The sequence below is a fragment of the Mustela lutreola genome, chromosome X (assembly GCF_030435805.1).
Source record: "Mustela lutreola isolate mMusLut2 chromosome X, mMusLut2.pri, whole genome shotgun sequence".
Lineage (NCBI taxonomy): Eukaryota > Metazoa > Chordata > Mammalia > Carnivora > Mustelidae > Mustela > Mustela lutreola.
In genome coordinates, this window is record NC_081308.1 from 115234539 (window position 1) to 115247733 (window position 13195).

At 43.2% G+C, this 13195-nt stretch overlaps 1 protein-coding gene across 1 annotated transcript in view; it reads right to left on the reverse strand.

Annotated features, from left to right (window-relative positions):
- Positions 1-13195, reverse strand: part of GPC4 (glypican 4) — a 105934-nt gene that overhangs the window by 22246 nt on the left and 70493 nt on the right. The window contains exon 2 of the mRNA XM_059157471.1: positions 11430-11588. Coding sequence (XP_059013454.1) covers positions 11430-11588 — 159 coding nt within the window. The remainder of the gene's footprint in view (positions 1-11429; positions 11589-13195) is intronic.

Here is a 13195-nt window from a genome sequence, read left to right on the forward strand (position 1 = left end):
ATTGTTCTAGCCAAGGAAGCGGGTCCCATTTTACCCCTCAACAGCTATCAGCACCAGCTCGGGGCGGTGCTAAACATGAAGCATACGGGTTAAGCGTTTTAATTAGAGGAAAACGTCTTTCCAATGACTTGGGTTTTTTCCATGTTTTTCTTGCATTCTTGGGTGTCATTTCTAATTTTGGGGGTTGGGGGGATAAATTTTCTTGTACGGAAGTCTCTCAACTAAGTGTCCAGAAGACAGGTAGCACTTTCCTAGAATTCAAAGCTGGGGGGTGTTGGGGTAAGAAGCAACGTGAAAGTGTCATCTGGTCCACTTCCCATACCTTGCTCGATTCCCTAGCAGCCCTGCCCTAGCTGCTGGTTCATTGGGGACACGATAAAGAAGGAACGCTGAGCCACGTCAGTACGCGCCTGGTAGGCTGCACACGTAGCTTGTACGCGCTGGAAAACTAAAGGCTGGTCACTGAGATCTATCCGCGAGCCTTGTGTCAATCCCCTGCTATTAGTATTTTGCAATCCAGAAGAGAGGATTCTAAAGGCAACCACAGGTCCTTCCCTAATATTGGATTTTTATTATATTGTTCATAAAATAGGCACACATCATTTAGGGTAGAAGTAGGATGTTGGAAATTATTTGCCTTGTGCTTTGATGACTCATGTAATAAGGAACTCTGAATACACACTTGCATGAACTAGGGAATGGCACCCACAGTTGTATAGCTTTTAAGGATGGGGGCAGGGAGGCATTTCAGAGGTGTTTTAATTTAAAACAGCTGTACAGTGTCAAAGTTCATTGTTCAGGCTCCAAAGGGCTCCAGGTCAAAGAAATGCCAAGACACCGAGCATTTGATGGGGGGAAAAAAATAAAAGTCTTAGAGTTCCTCATTGAGATCAAGAACCCATGGGTTAGTTGTTACTCTGTGTAACGTAGCTGCTTTGGAGTGTAAGAGACGTGATCTAATTGAGAGAATGGATTTCAAACCAGCATGCCCTCTGTCCAGTACCACCAGGGAACGTGTTCTGTTTCCCATGATTCAAATTCTGTCTAGGAAGGGTTGTGTGCAAGCACATAGGATTGCGTGTGTGCTGTGCGTGATGTTAATTTAAACAGGAGTTAATTTGGTGCTACATACATGTTCTAATTCTTTTGATTGTTCAGAACATTGATTTCCTTTCTGATCCACTTTAAGACTTTTTAGTATAGCCATATAAATTGCAAATACAAAGATTGTTTGAGTGGGCCATATGCAAAAAGTCTATAAAATTGACCTAACAAGTTAAAATCTGATCCATGAATCCCTCCTAATGGCCACACAATTTGGCAAGTACGTACTGAGTGGCTATTACGGGCTCAAATCGAAGCACACAGTTGTATCATGCATCTTAACCTTCTTGTCCAATCAGACTGTAATCAACATTCCCGAGATGACTTACTTCCTTCACCCAGCTCACCTTTACTACACCGCCAACACTCCACACGTGCTTTTACGTGCAGAGACTTTTAAAGCACCTATAAAATCCTTAATCCTTCATTTCATACAGCGAGTTTTAAAGTATCTCTTTTGCCTACGGAAGTTAACAGAACAAAAGCCAAGGGACCTGAAGGACCCAAACTCCCTTACTTTTACTGACCCTGTTAAATGAGACTATTCGATCTATGCCTTTTGCCCCAGAGACCATGTAAGGATGGCAGACATAATTTAAATTCCAAAATCCATACCCGGTTACGTCCAGTATCACCCAAAGCACAATAATTTGCTGTAAGGAGGAAAAAGGAGAAAAGGGGGTTAGGGGATCTCCTCCTATCAAACTACCAGCTTCCACAGGTTCGTGTATAACTCCACCTTTCCTACTAGGATACTTCCTTCTCAATGAGGAATAGAGCAGAATTAGACATTCGGGTCCTGGCCCCAGTCCCCGGCCATCAGTAGCAAATTCACTAATCACTGTAACATTCATCTTCACCTTTCTCCCCCATTATTCAGAATTTAGGATTAGGGTCTGGTCTTAACTGAACAACTTTCCAGGCCCCAGATACCTAGCAATGACTCCTTCTTAATCATTATGCCTGAAGCCAGTTATAAGACACTTGGTGGCTAATAGAGGACTGGCCAGAGCAGTGTACCCAGGACTCCACAACCATCAGAAGCTTAGATCATCGGGAATTAGATCTCCCTTGTGACAACTGCTTATATTCATGGAAAATGCTTGTATTCACAGAAAATGTCTGTTTCAAGGGATGCTACAGGTATCTGAAAGACGGAGTCAAAGTTGATCAGGGTGTATTTCTCCCTTAGCTTTCAGCTTAAGTGTTTACATTCTAAGGATCAAGCAACTGCTACTCCCAGGACTTATGGGTGAGCACTAAACACAAACACTGTAACATGCTGCATATCGAAACGGGGTGAAACATGGGCGAAGTGTGGGATCCCTCACCTATGAGCTGTGTGGCCTTGAATGGACAGAAGATCTAACGTCACTGATTTTCTTGGGCCTCACCCATAACATAAGGCTGTTACTGCTCACCTCATGAATAGTGGCCAGCACGCCAGAGATCTCAATAAATGCTAATTCTTATAATCAGCGAAGGGTTCTTATTGTCACCTTTAGGGTTTCTTCCTATCTACAGTCACTTTAAAAATCTCTTAAGGCTGGTTTTTATCCTTCTTGGCAGAGTCGAATAGTATGCAGCTCGGGGAACATAAATTAAGCCAAAGCTGCTGGAGGTCAGTTAAGAAGACCCAAGGCCTTATAAAACTGGGAGCAATTTAGGCAAAGGAAATGCTTAATGGCTCCAGCTTCCAGCGCGGTGAAATGTCCCTGACATCTGCAAGGGTGGCAGCGACCACCAAGTGAAAGACACCGAAGGGAGAAACCTCAGCCCGTGGGAGAGGCTTTATATTAAAAGAGAGTATCACAGACATCACACACATATAAACACCGATCAGGGTTAAAGATTAAGCAAAGAATCGGGGAAAGGAAAATTAAGAATGAAGCGGCAGGTCAACCCCCAACCCTCCCCATGCATTTCATCTGCCAGAAGTCCGCTCAGTACAAGGGCTGAGCTATGGGACTGCAAGTATTTTCCAGCTCTCAAATGGATTATTCTGAATGTCAGTAGTATCAGTTTAACATGGGAAAAACTAGAACGAGAGGTCGCCTTTTCCATATAAAAGTTTTCTACGCAATATCCTGTCTTTTAAAACAACGAAGAGGAACATCGCGTTCTTCTCTATCCCCAGCCACTCGTCTTGCATCAAATAAACATTCAAAATTCTTGACAGAGGTCAAAAGGCCCCAGTTCTGCTATTAAACACCATTAGTTACTCCATTATAAACAATCGACTGGCTATTGATTAATGAGCTAGAAAACGTTCTAGAACTAACCCACGACCTTAAGAGACTGGAAGCCCTTTCTACTCAATCCACTTGGCTGCGTGTTATAAATTGCCACCTTGTATTTATATTATTAGGAAACCTCCTTTTCCGTCGAAGGATTAATTTCCCCTTTACTGTAAAGACTGTGCTTCACAGCCCTGGCACGGCGTGCGAACAGTAAGTTACCACCTCGACAAAATTCCTGAGAAAAGCAGGCTCCTTGTAAGTGCTACAAATCATACTTTTCTCCCTGTTAAGAAAACTCGAGTTCTAGTCACCCCTTCATTGGAGATCTCGCATTTAAGCAAGAATGGCTAACGTTAAGCATCTACAAATGAAAGAGAAAAAGGAAATGAAACAAGCATCTTACCCACTGAAATGAAACGCAAAGAAACGCAAACTTCGGTCTCTTGATAATCTTCCCCCACTGCCTTGCTTTTTCGGTAATGTCTGCTGAAGTTTCCCGCAGGCACTTTCCTCTGTCTTGGCATGATCTTACTCCCTCCAAAGTGCCTGCTAGGGTGCGATGTACTAAAAGGACACGTACTTGACTAATGCTCGTCAACTGATCGCACATACACAGACCTAGGATGAAGCGCCACAGCCAACTGCAGTCCTCACGAGGGGCTATGAACGTCCACAACGCTCATTTTCTTGGGTAATCCATTCTGAATGCTAAAGGTCCTTATGGTATCTCCCGTGGCACCCGTCCCACGCTACTGTAGCCGGAGACATGGGGTCATAGCTCTTAAGCCTTCTCCTGGACCCCATGTCATCCGTACCAAGGGTACACCAGCACCAGCTAGCCAGTTCCCTTTGACGCACGTACTCCTTCTCACTCAGGTGCCCAGAGGAGGCGGACTTAAGAAGTTAAGGAAGCCAGGAGGTTGGAGCGGCCAGCCCAGAGGTTCCCTATACTAACCTTTATGTGGATCTATTCTACAAACTCCCACAGAAGCCTCCTCATATGGTCTAGGTGCTCATGACCTACTATCAAGAGAAAACTGGGACACACGGGAACTGTAATCTGTTAGGATTCCAATTTGCATCTACCTGCACAAAAAAGACGAGGCAAAAATGTTGACATAAATATAACAGGTGTTACGGACCTGGGGTAATTTTTTTCAACAGATGTTTCTCAAATTTGTTCACCCAAATTTTTCAGTGACATTTTATAACCAGAAAACTACTGTACCCTCATATATGCACAAAGTGCTTTACTTCCCTCATTCCATTCATTTAACTTAATTGCTGGAGGTTTCCATGCATTTTTTTGTCTACATAGGGTCTATAGTGACCAGTGTGATATGTTAGGGGGCAAAAAACCAAACAAACAAACAAAAACCCCACCCAGATATTTTCTTAAAATGCCACCAAAGCATTTCTTACATTTTTTCATTTAAAAAGATACAATTTTAAGTGTCCCATTCAAATTGCAGCCATTTAAAAAGTCTGGTAAGATACAAAGAAAATATAAACATACTGCCAATAACCCCACTACTAAAGCACAACAATGATGCTTTATTGAATTCTCTTCTTCCTCTGAAGATATGTACTGTTACCGGCTTGAGATCATATTGTATCTGTACCCCGTTCTCGGGTGACACCGTGAGCTTAGCGTTTCCTGTGGGATTAGAGATCCTTCAGAAACTTCACCGGTAACAACTGCATGTGGATGGGCCAGAGCCATCATGGGACATTTAGACAGATTTCCTGTTTGTCATTATTGGAAGTAATGCTGTGATGAACACGCTTGCACAGAAATCTTTCTTTCCTTGAGATAAATACGGAAAAGTAGAATGACTAACTCAAAGGGTATGAATGTTTTCAAGACTTCTGACACACTGACCTCTGAAAAAGGTGTGCAAATGTAACACTCTGAGCCATATTTATTTTGAGAGTTTCGATGGCTTTGCTGATTCTTTCCAGGGGAGGGGTACGGAGCTGGGCCGGGGCAATAAACAAGGAAGGACCAACTGGCTGGAGAATTCCCCCAGTCAATCAGTTGGGAGGCAGTGCTAGATCAAATACGCCCTTTTCTTCGCCTCGCCAGACAGACACAGAGAAGGAGGTGGGCAGAGAGGAACAACAGCATTCTCCACTCCCAGGCTCAAAGTGCAGTGAACCAACAAAGGAGATAAAAGGCTTTCAGCTGACGCTCTTCCATTTTATTTACTTGCCTCCAAACAGATGAGCTGCCTCTTGCTGATGCTGTGACTCCTTAAGAAGTCAAAGCTAACAGCAGAGGCCCACAGCGCTGGGGCTAGGGCTCCCCTCGAGCCTCACTAGCCTTCCCAACCCGGTGAGATAGCCAACGCTAGCGCCACAATTGGTCACACTTCAGATAACAACTCACAGGGCAGAAAACCTTTGACAATACGGAAATGTGAGTGTTGTCTGAGCTCTTGATTTGATTACAGTAAGCTGCCAATGTCTCTTTTTTATTGAGTTTCACAGAGAGATTATCAAAAGAGTTAGCCAAAATGCCTGGCATTTTAGTCCCCTTCACCGGGAAGGAAAAGAAAATAGAATGGTAAAGAAAAGAGGAGTAGTGCCGTCCAACGAAATCAAAGACTCCCGACATTAGGATCTGGAAAGAGCGCAACATTTGCAGGATGGCCAGAAGGCCTAGCATGTGTCTCTGTCTCTCTCTCCAACTCCGAAGATACATGTCCCGTGAAATGCTGTCCACTGCACTACAGAAGAGGTTTAAAAAAGCAACACATTTTTTTTAAACATCTGAATGGATCCAATCTGAGGTGAGGATTAAAGTCACCCCACACCAAAGATACAGATGTCATGAAAAGGGCCATCTGTACCCCAATGTTCATAGCAGCAATGGCCATAGTCGCCAAACTGTGGAAAGAACCAAGATGCCCTTCAACGAACGAATGGATAAAGAAGATGTGGTCCATATACACAATGAAATATTATTGAGTCATCAGAAAGGATGAATACCCAACTTTTGTATCAACATGGACAGGACTGGAAGAGATTATGCTGAGTGAAATAAGTCAAGCAGAGAGAGTCAACTATCATATGGTTTCACTTATTTGTGGAGCATAAGGAATAACACGGAGGACATGGGGAGATGGAGAGAAGGGAGTGGGGCGAAATCGGAGGGGGAGACGAACCATGAGAGACTGTGGACTCTGAGAAACAAACTGAGGGTTTGGAGGGGCGGGAGTTGGGGGGCTGGGTGAGCCCGGTGGTGGGTACTAAGGAGGGCACGTACTGCAGGGAGCACTGGGTGTGATGCATAAATGATGAATTTTGGAACACTGAAAAAACAAAGTCAAAAAAAATTTTTTGATTTTAAAAAATTAAAAGTCACCCCTAGGATGGATGTATGTACTACATTCCTACTACATGTTTATTTTAGAGGATATTTAAGACTTGCCTTTTAATATACATAAAGACCTTCCCCAGGGGTCTTCAGTCAGTCGACATGGAGGGGCAGAGCACAAGAATAAAAGGACGTAGCTGAAGAAATAGTGGTGGTCAGAGGTCAGGAAAATTCCAGAAATTTCAGCTTAGCTAATGGCCATGAAGCTTAGTCGGACACATTTGCCTTTTAAGGTGAGTGGCCAGCTTCCTCCCACTGAGGTCACTGCTTTCATGGGCCTGTGAATGCTAATGCCGTCAGCTCCCTGCGCCTCAGCACTGGTCGCTGGTTTCCCGACCGGCCTAATGAAGGGCTGGCCGCTGTGAACTCTGGGAAATTTCCAGTCAGTGATTAAAACACAGATTTGGCTAAATCTGCAGAGTGCAACGCGTCCTGCCTTTGTGAAGTGATAGAAAACAAGGGGGCTTGAGGGCTTAAGGGAAGGGTGGCCACTTTGATTTACACTTGGCCCATGCAGATAGATGGGACAGACAATTATTTCTTTTATGTGCGTTTTAAGCTAATTCAGAAAATTTCTACTATTATTCGAGTTAACAAGCTTCAGGCTCATGGGAGGGTTTTCAAAGACCTGGGGAAAGTAGTGGAGTTAAGAAATGATAGCAGGAAAATAGAGGGTACCAGACAGGCGGCTAATTAACATCTTGTGAGACCTTTCACTAAAGCAGCTGGTCCAGTCACATGTTTAGAAGATTCACAGAATTTTTAGAACTGAAAGGGTCTTTATAGAGACCATCGAGCTCAACCCCCTCATTTTATGGATGGGAAAACTGAGACCCAGTTAATTGCCGTGGGTCACAGTGGGTTCACAACGGAACCAGGCTGACAATTCAGTGTGCTCTGCTTCCTGAAGTTACTGCATTTCTTCCCTAAAATGAGGAATTAACACTTTTTGCAATGGGCTGGACTCAGATATCTCCATTTCCTTAAGATTTCCTCAGCATACAAACCATTTGATTCGGGAAGTGAAGCAAAAATGTATTTTCATACTTGTTACTTCATTTTTACTATGTGATTCAGAGATATATTTAACGTGGCAGCTCTAATCTTTTTAACCATCTATTTGGGTTGTTTGATTGAACTATGCTTCTTTTAAAAACAACTAGTCTCTCACAAAACGCGACATTTTGGGGTGGGCCTTTATGTTGTGGTCCTAAAACAAGGATTATGCCCCACTTCTATTATTTCTACTCCTTTGCCCGGCAATTCTTTCAAAGCCCCCTGAACTGAGCATCTGATTAGCATATTCATGAGACAACCCATTCAGCTATGTTAATTAGCAGTTCTACTTCAAAAAAAAAAAAGAAAAAAATTTTTTTTTTCCCAGAACCCACCAAGAGGGGGAGCAGCTAGCTCTGCCGCTTCCCTTTCTGGCTCTAGGTCTCTAGCCTAGGATAGTACACTTCTGGTATGGAACTTCCTCAGTTCAAGAGTACATAAAGGAGATTACAGTGTAGAAAAATAAAGAGGTGAGACCTTAAACTCAGATCTACAAGTTTAAAATAGGAGAATCCTGAGAATTCTGGTGGGGAGGGATGCGACCTAAGGAAGCATGCTTCTGTACTTTAGCTGGGTCTGAAAACACATGCATGCACACAGTTTAGAACTTAAAAACAGATTTACAGACTGTATAATCTCTTTAGATGGGCAAACAATAAAAAATTAAACATGTAAAAAAAATTAAAAATGTAGAACAAAAGAAAGCCTTTAGAGATAAGGGAACTGGCTCCAAAACGCCAAGACTGGCACTAGAACTCCGGAGCTCCTTGAGGAAGAATGATAGAAATTTGAGGTCATGGAATGGTTTCTAGTTAAAGAAGGCTGACCTGCTAAAAGCCTATGAACCTTATTTTTGTTGAAAAGTTTCTAACAGGGGCGCCTGGGTGGCTCAGTCGGTTAAGTGTCTGCCTTCAGCTCAGGTCATGATCTCGGGCTCCTGGGATCCACCTGCTTCTCCCTCTCCCTCTGCCCCTGCCCCCACCCACCGCTTGATGTGTGCACTCTCTCTAGTGGTATCTCATCAACAGGACTTGGAATTTTGATGGTAGAGGAAGTTGCCTGGGCTCAGGGTCACCACTTCAAATTTATACCATAGCTTAGAGATGGCAAAAGATGCTCCTTTGAAGTTGCCTGACCTTGTAGGTTCCCATGTGACCCTCTCCTATTTCCTCAAGACTTGTCAGCCTTCTTCGTGCCACCTAGCCACCCCAGCTTGGTTCTCCAGTGGCCATCTTGTTGCTCGGCCCAAACTCCTCATTCACATCAATAACCTCGGGCTTGTCCTTTATAATGGCCTGGACCATTCTTGGACCAAGCACCCTGCCCTTGGATTTCTGAGCATCAAGACAGCCCCTGTACAATTTCACTCAACCTCCTCTTTAGGCATGAAATAGGCAATGCATCCCAGCTCTGTTCTGACCTCCAGGCCAAACACATTTCAACTACTACTCCTTCAAAAGAAATTTACTCTGTGCTCACTACCTTTATTGTCTACGCCATGTTTTAATTTGAAGTCAGAAGAAACAAACTAAGGTTTCACAATCAATTTTCATGACCAGTTTTGAAACTGAGAAAGAAACAGTGTTAACACATTTACTGAATGTGAAACCTGGTAGGGAAAGGCCAGAGAAACTGTTTTTCCATCCGTTTTAAAAAAAACATATGTTAACACTTACTGACAGTGTTTCTCTGAATGGCTTTTTAAAAACTACACACTGGAGTCATAGGAGTAATGCTAGAAAACCATGGGGAGTGGGAAGGGGAAAGAACAGCTTGAACAGCAGGCCCTTGGGTGAGAGAGGTCACAATGTCCATGGGCTCCACAATTGGAGGAGACATGTCTAACAGGAAATGGGGCCACTCGGAGGTGGCAGAACTTGAAAACAGCTTGATCTTCACTCCATCATGCTACCAACGGGCCTGCCATTTGTGAAGAGCAGGACTTTTCCCCATCTAAATGCCCTTATTAAACCCAAGGGGTCATTTTTGTATTTCAGCATCTCAAGTTTTCAGAGATGGCCATCTGATTATCTTTCTAAGTATTCTCCTCAAAGAAAATGCTACAGTTACTGTCTTGAATGAAAAATGCCAGAGTCAAGTAAATTACCAGTCTTTTCAATAATTACACTAACAGTTTAGGGACCAAGAGAGACTCAATAATTACACTAACAGTTTAGGGACCAAGAGAGACAGAGGTGGCCTAATGATGTCTTTTGACAATAACACCCACCTTTGCATGGTGTTAACATGTTGTTAAGTACATTTAATGGTTACAGCACATGTGTGTGTGTCGGGGGGGTATGGACTGATAAACAGGATATATAGATACATAGAACATTTTCACCCATCCAGGAAAAAAAGGACATAAAATCAAGACTGAATACAATTTTGCACGGTAACTGGTGGCAAAATGGCATAGATAAATGACATGCTACATAGAGAAAACTTTAGTCCAACTACGTTACAAATTCAATATGTTCTCCTGGCCTAGCCTGGGAACCTAACACCTATTAAATCGGTTATAAGTTTCAAATAACGAATCTCAAAAGCCAACATTTGAAATACAACCTGTTCTTTAGCTGGGGACTGCCTTATCAGCTATATAAATCTAATTTAGTCCAACTTCTCACCATGGTAACAAGCCCTTTGCAGAAATACTCAAAGACATTTCACATCTCGAAAATTTGCCTTGTACTTCTTCAACACACATAATGTCAAGAAAAGCATGCTTCAAAGGTACTATGTAATTAGAATGGCCTTTAAAACAGGCACAAAGGAAATCATTCCTATTAAAATTAAATCTACTTCATAACAATCTTCAAACTGAGTGAAGAGCACCAGAGAAGAGAATCCTGAGGTGTTTTGGACCCCATACTCCAGAGTTTTTCAAGTCTATCATCTGTAACATTGCTTTAGATATGATTGACGTGCCGCTCATTTGGCTCAGATGGGTGATTTCTTCACTATTAGAAGACAGCGTGTGTATGAGAATTCACATTTGGCACAGGGGACTGAAATGGGTTTGGTCGTGGTTTTACATGGATAGACTAAGCCAAAGTGCCAGCTAAGGGATGAAGCCCAGCTTAACAACAATTATAAATATAGTAGCTACTCCTGGGCCACTGCTGCGTGCCAACTCAAGAGCCGAGTTTTAACCCTATCTATGTTCTATGGGGCTGCTAGGAATTCTAGTTATCTCTGGGAAATCCAGTTTGCAACTTAATTTGAAGTCGAGCATCTGCAGAATCTCTATGCTTATTCTAAGTCTTCTGATGCCCGCCTGCTTTTTATTAGGGAGATTTTTTTTTTTTTAAGTGACTTGCGTCAACAGCACTATTTTGTGTTCACCCAAGAAAATAAATGAAAGCCCTTAAATTAAACTACTTCAATCTCTTTTTTGGCTCCTTGCAACCATATTTCCATAATGCCTACCATACAGATTCTAGTGCATCCAGACGGATCCCAGCAGTGAAGCTGGAAGGCTAACTGGCCCTTAGGATCCAACAAGGAGAAAGTCTTGGGAGTTCCGAAAAAGCAGTCGTGGAAACTGAACTGTCACCTCTGAACCATGACTTGCAGAAAAGGTGTCAAATGGATTCAAGGACAAAGCACATACTGCTGCTTACTTGGGCCAAAGTTCCCGTACCTACCGTCAAACTTCTTGTAACGGGAAGCAAAGACGGCTTGCAACTGATTGCACTGTTCGCTGACCACACTTTTGAAATCATCTTTACTTTGCAGGCTGTATCTCTCCTCCATCTCCTGAGAGCAGCAGGTATAGCCCTGGGGACAGATCTTCAAATGATCACCTGGAAGATAAAATTGTAGGACAATCAATCCCATCATCCTTCATCAAGTCCAAAAGGGAAGAGTTTGGCTTTAGTAAACACACGCCTTTCCCGCAAAAGCCTAGGCATCCTGTGTATCTGAAAAGTTTTACAAAAACTAAATATCGAGACATCTAGCAGGCTCAGTCGGGTAAAGCATGCAACTCCTGTTCTCAGGGTCATGGGTTCAAGCCCCATGTTGGGGGATAAATGAACTATAAGCACCCCATTCCCTTATGGGAAAGCTAAAATAACAAAGCCACCTACAATAGACAAAAGAACATGTGAATCAAGAAGACTGCTACATTACAGGAAAATCGGTGTGGCCAATAAACACTATCATTCAAGATCAACCCATACTTTTTCTTTCTTTTTTTATTAAAGAAATCATTCAAGATTCTATGCTAAATACTGTATGAGTCAAACAAATGACCGTAAGTTTTTCTAGCTTTTGGGAGTTTACATTCCAAGAGAGGGTACCCTAATGAAGAATGATCTATAAAGTACATGTCAGGGGTGCCTGGGTGGCTCAGTGGGTTAAGTATCTGCCTTTGGGCGCCTGGGTGGCTCAGTGGGTTAAAGCCTCTGCCTTCAGCTCAGGTCATGATCCCAGGGTCCTAGGATTGAGCCCCACATGGGGCTCTCTGCTCAGCAGGGAGGCTGCGTTTCTTCCTCTCTCTCTGCCAGCCTCTCTGCCTACTTGTGATCTCTGTCAAATAAATAAATAATATCTTTTTTAAAAAAAAGTGTCTGCCTTTGGTTCAGGCCATGATCCCAGGTCCTGGGATTGAGTCCTACACTGGGCTCCTTGCTCAGCAGGGGAGCCAGCTTCTCACTCTCTCTCCCCCTGTGCTTCCCCCCCTCTAATAAATAAAATAAAAAAATAAAATACAAGACAGCCAAATACATGATGAGCGAACACACCAGTGGTAGTTATACTGTGGGGAAGCAAAGGGGTAAGTAGATCTCAAGGGGTTGTTGGCCAAAAGAAAACAATGGGAGTTCACACTGGGTAATTTCAGGCTATGATAAGTCACAAAGGCTAAGGGCAAATGATCCTTAAATTTCAGATTTTCTCATTCAGCACATCATGTGCAGTTGTCAGACACCATCTGACCTTATAATACCGGGATAAGTGCCCACTCATCCCAGTATAGACTAATGGCTTCCAATAAATGTCATCTTCACGCAGTGATATAGTCCTAGGAGTCAAGAGAAATGCCATAAGATGCATCACTCCGCAGCAGCTCAACCCACAAGGTATCTCCCTCCCTCTAAACTGACTACATTCTGCTTGTGGTTAGGACAGGAAGGTTTGGAGGGCTTTCTCTCTCTCTTTTTTTTTTTTTTAAGATCCCAAAGTTCACCCACACCTTGTTCCTCCTGCCATAGAACACAACTGTGCTTTGCGGAGACCATACTTCTCCCTCATAATGCCCAAGAGATGGGATGCCACTGAAACCTGCACCCCAATAGTTCTTACCCCTCGAGCCACACTGCCATGAACTGGTGTGATCTAATTTTACAGACGTTTACAAGGACTTACTGCCATTGCCAACCACGGTCCATGCAAGACAAAGGGTCTGAAA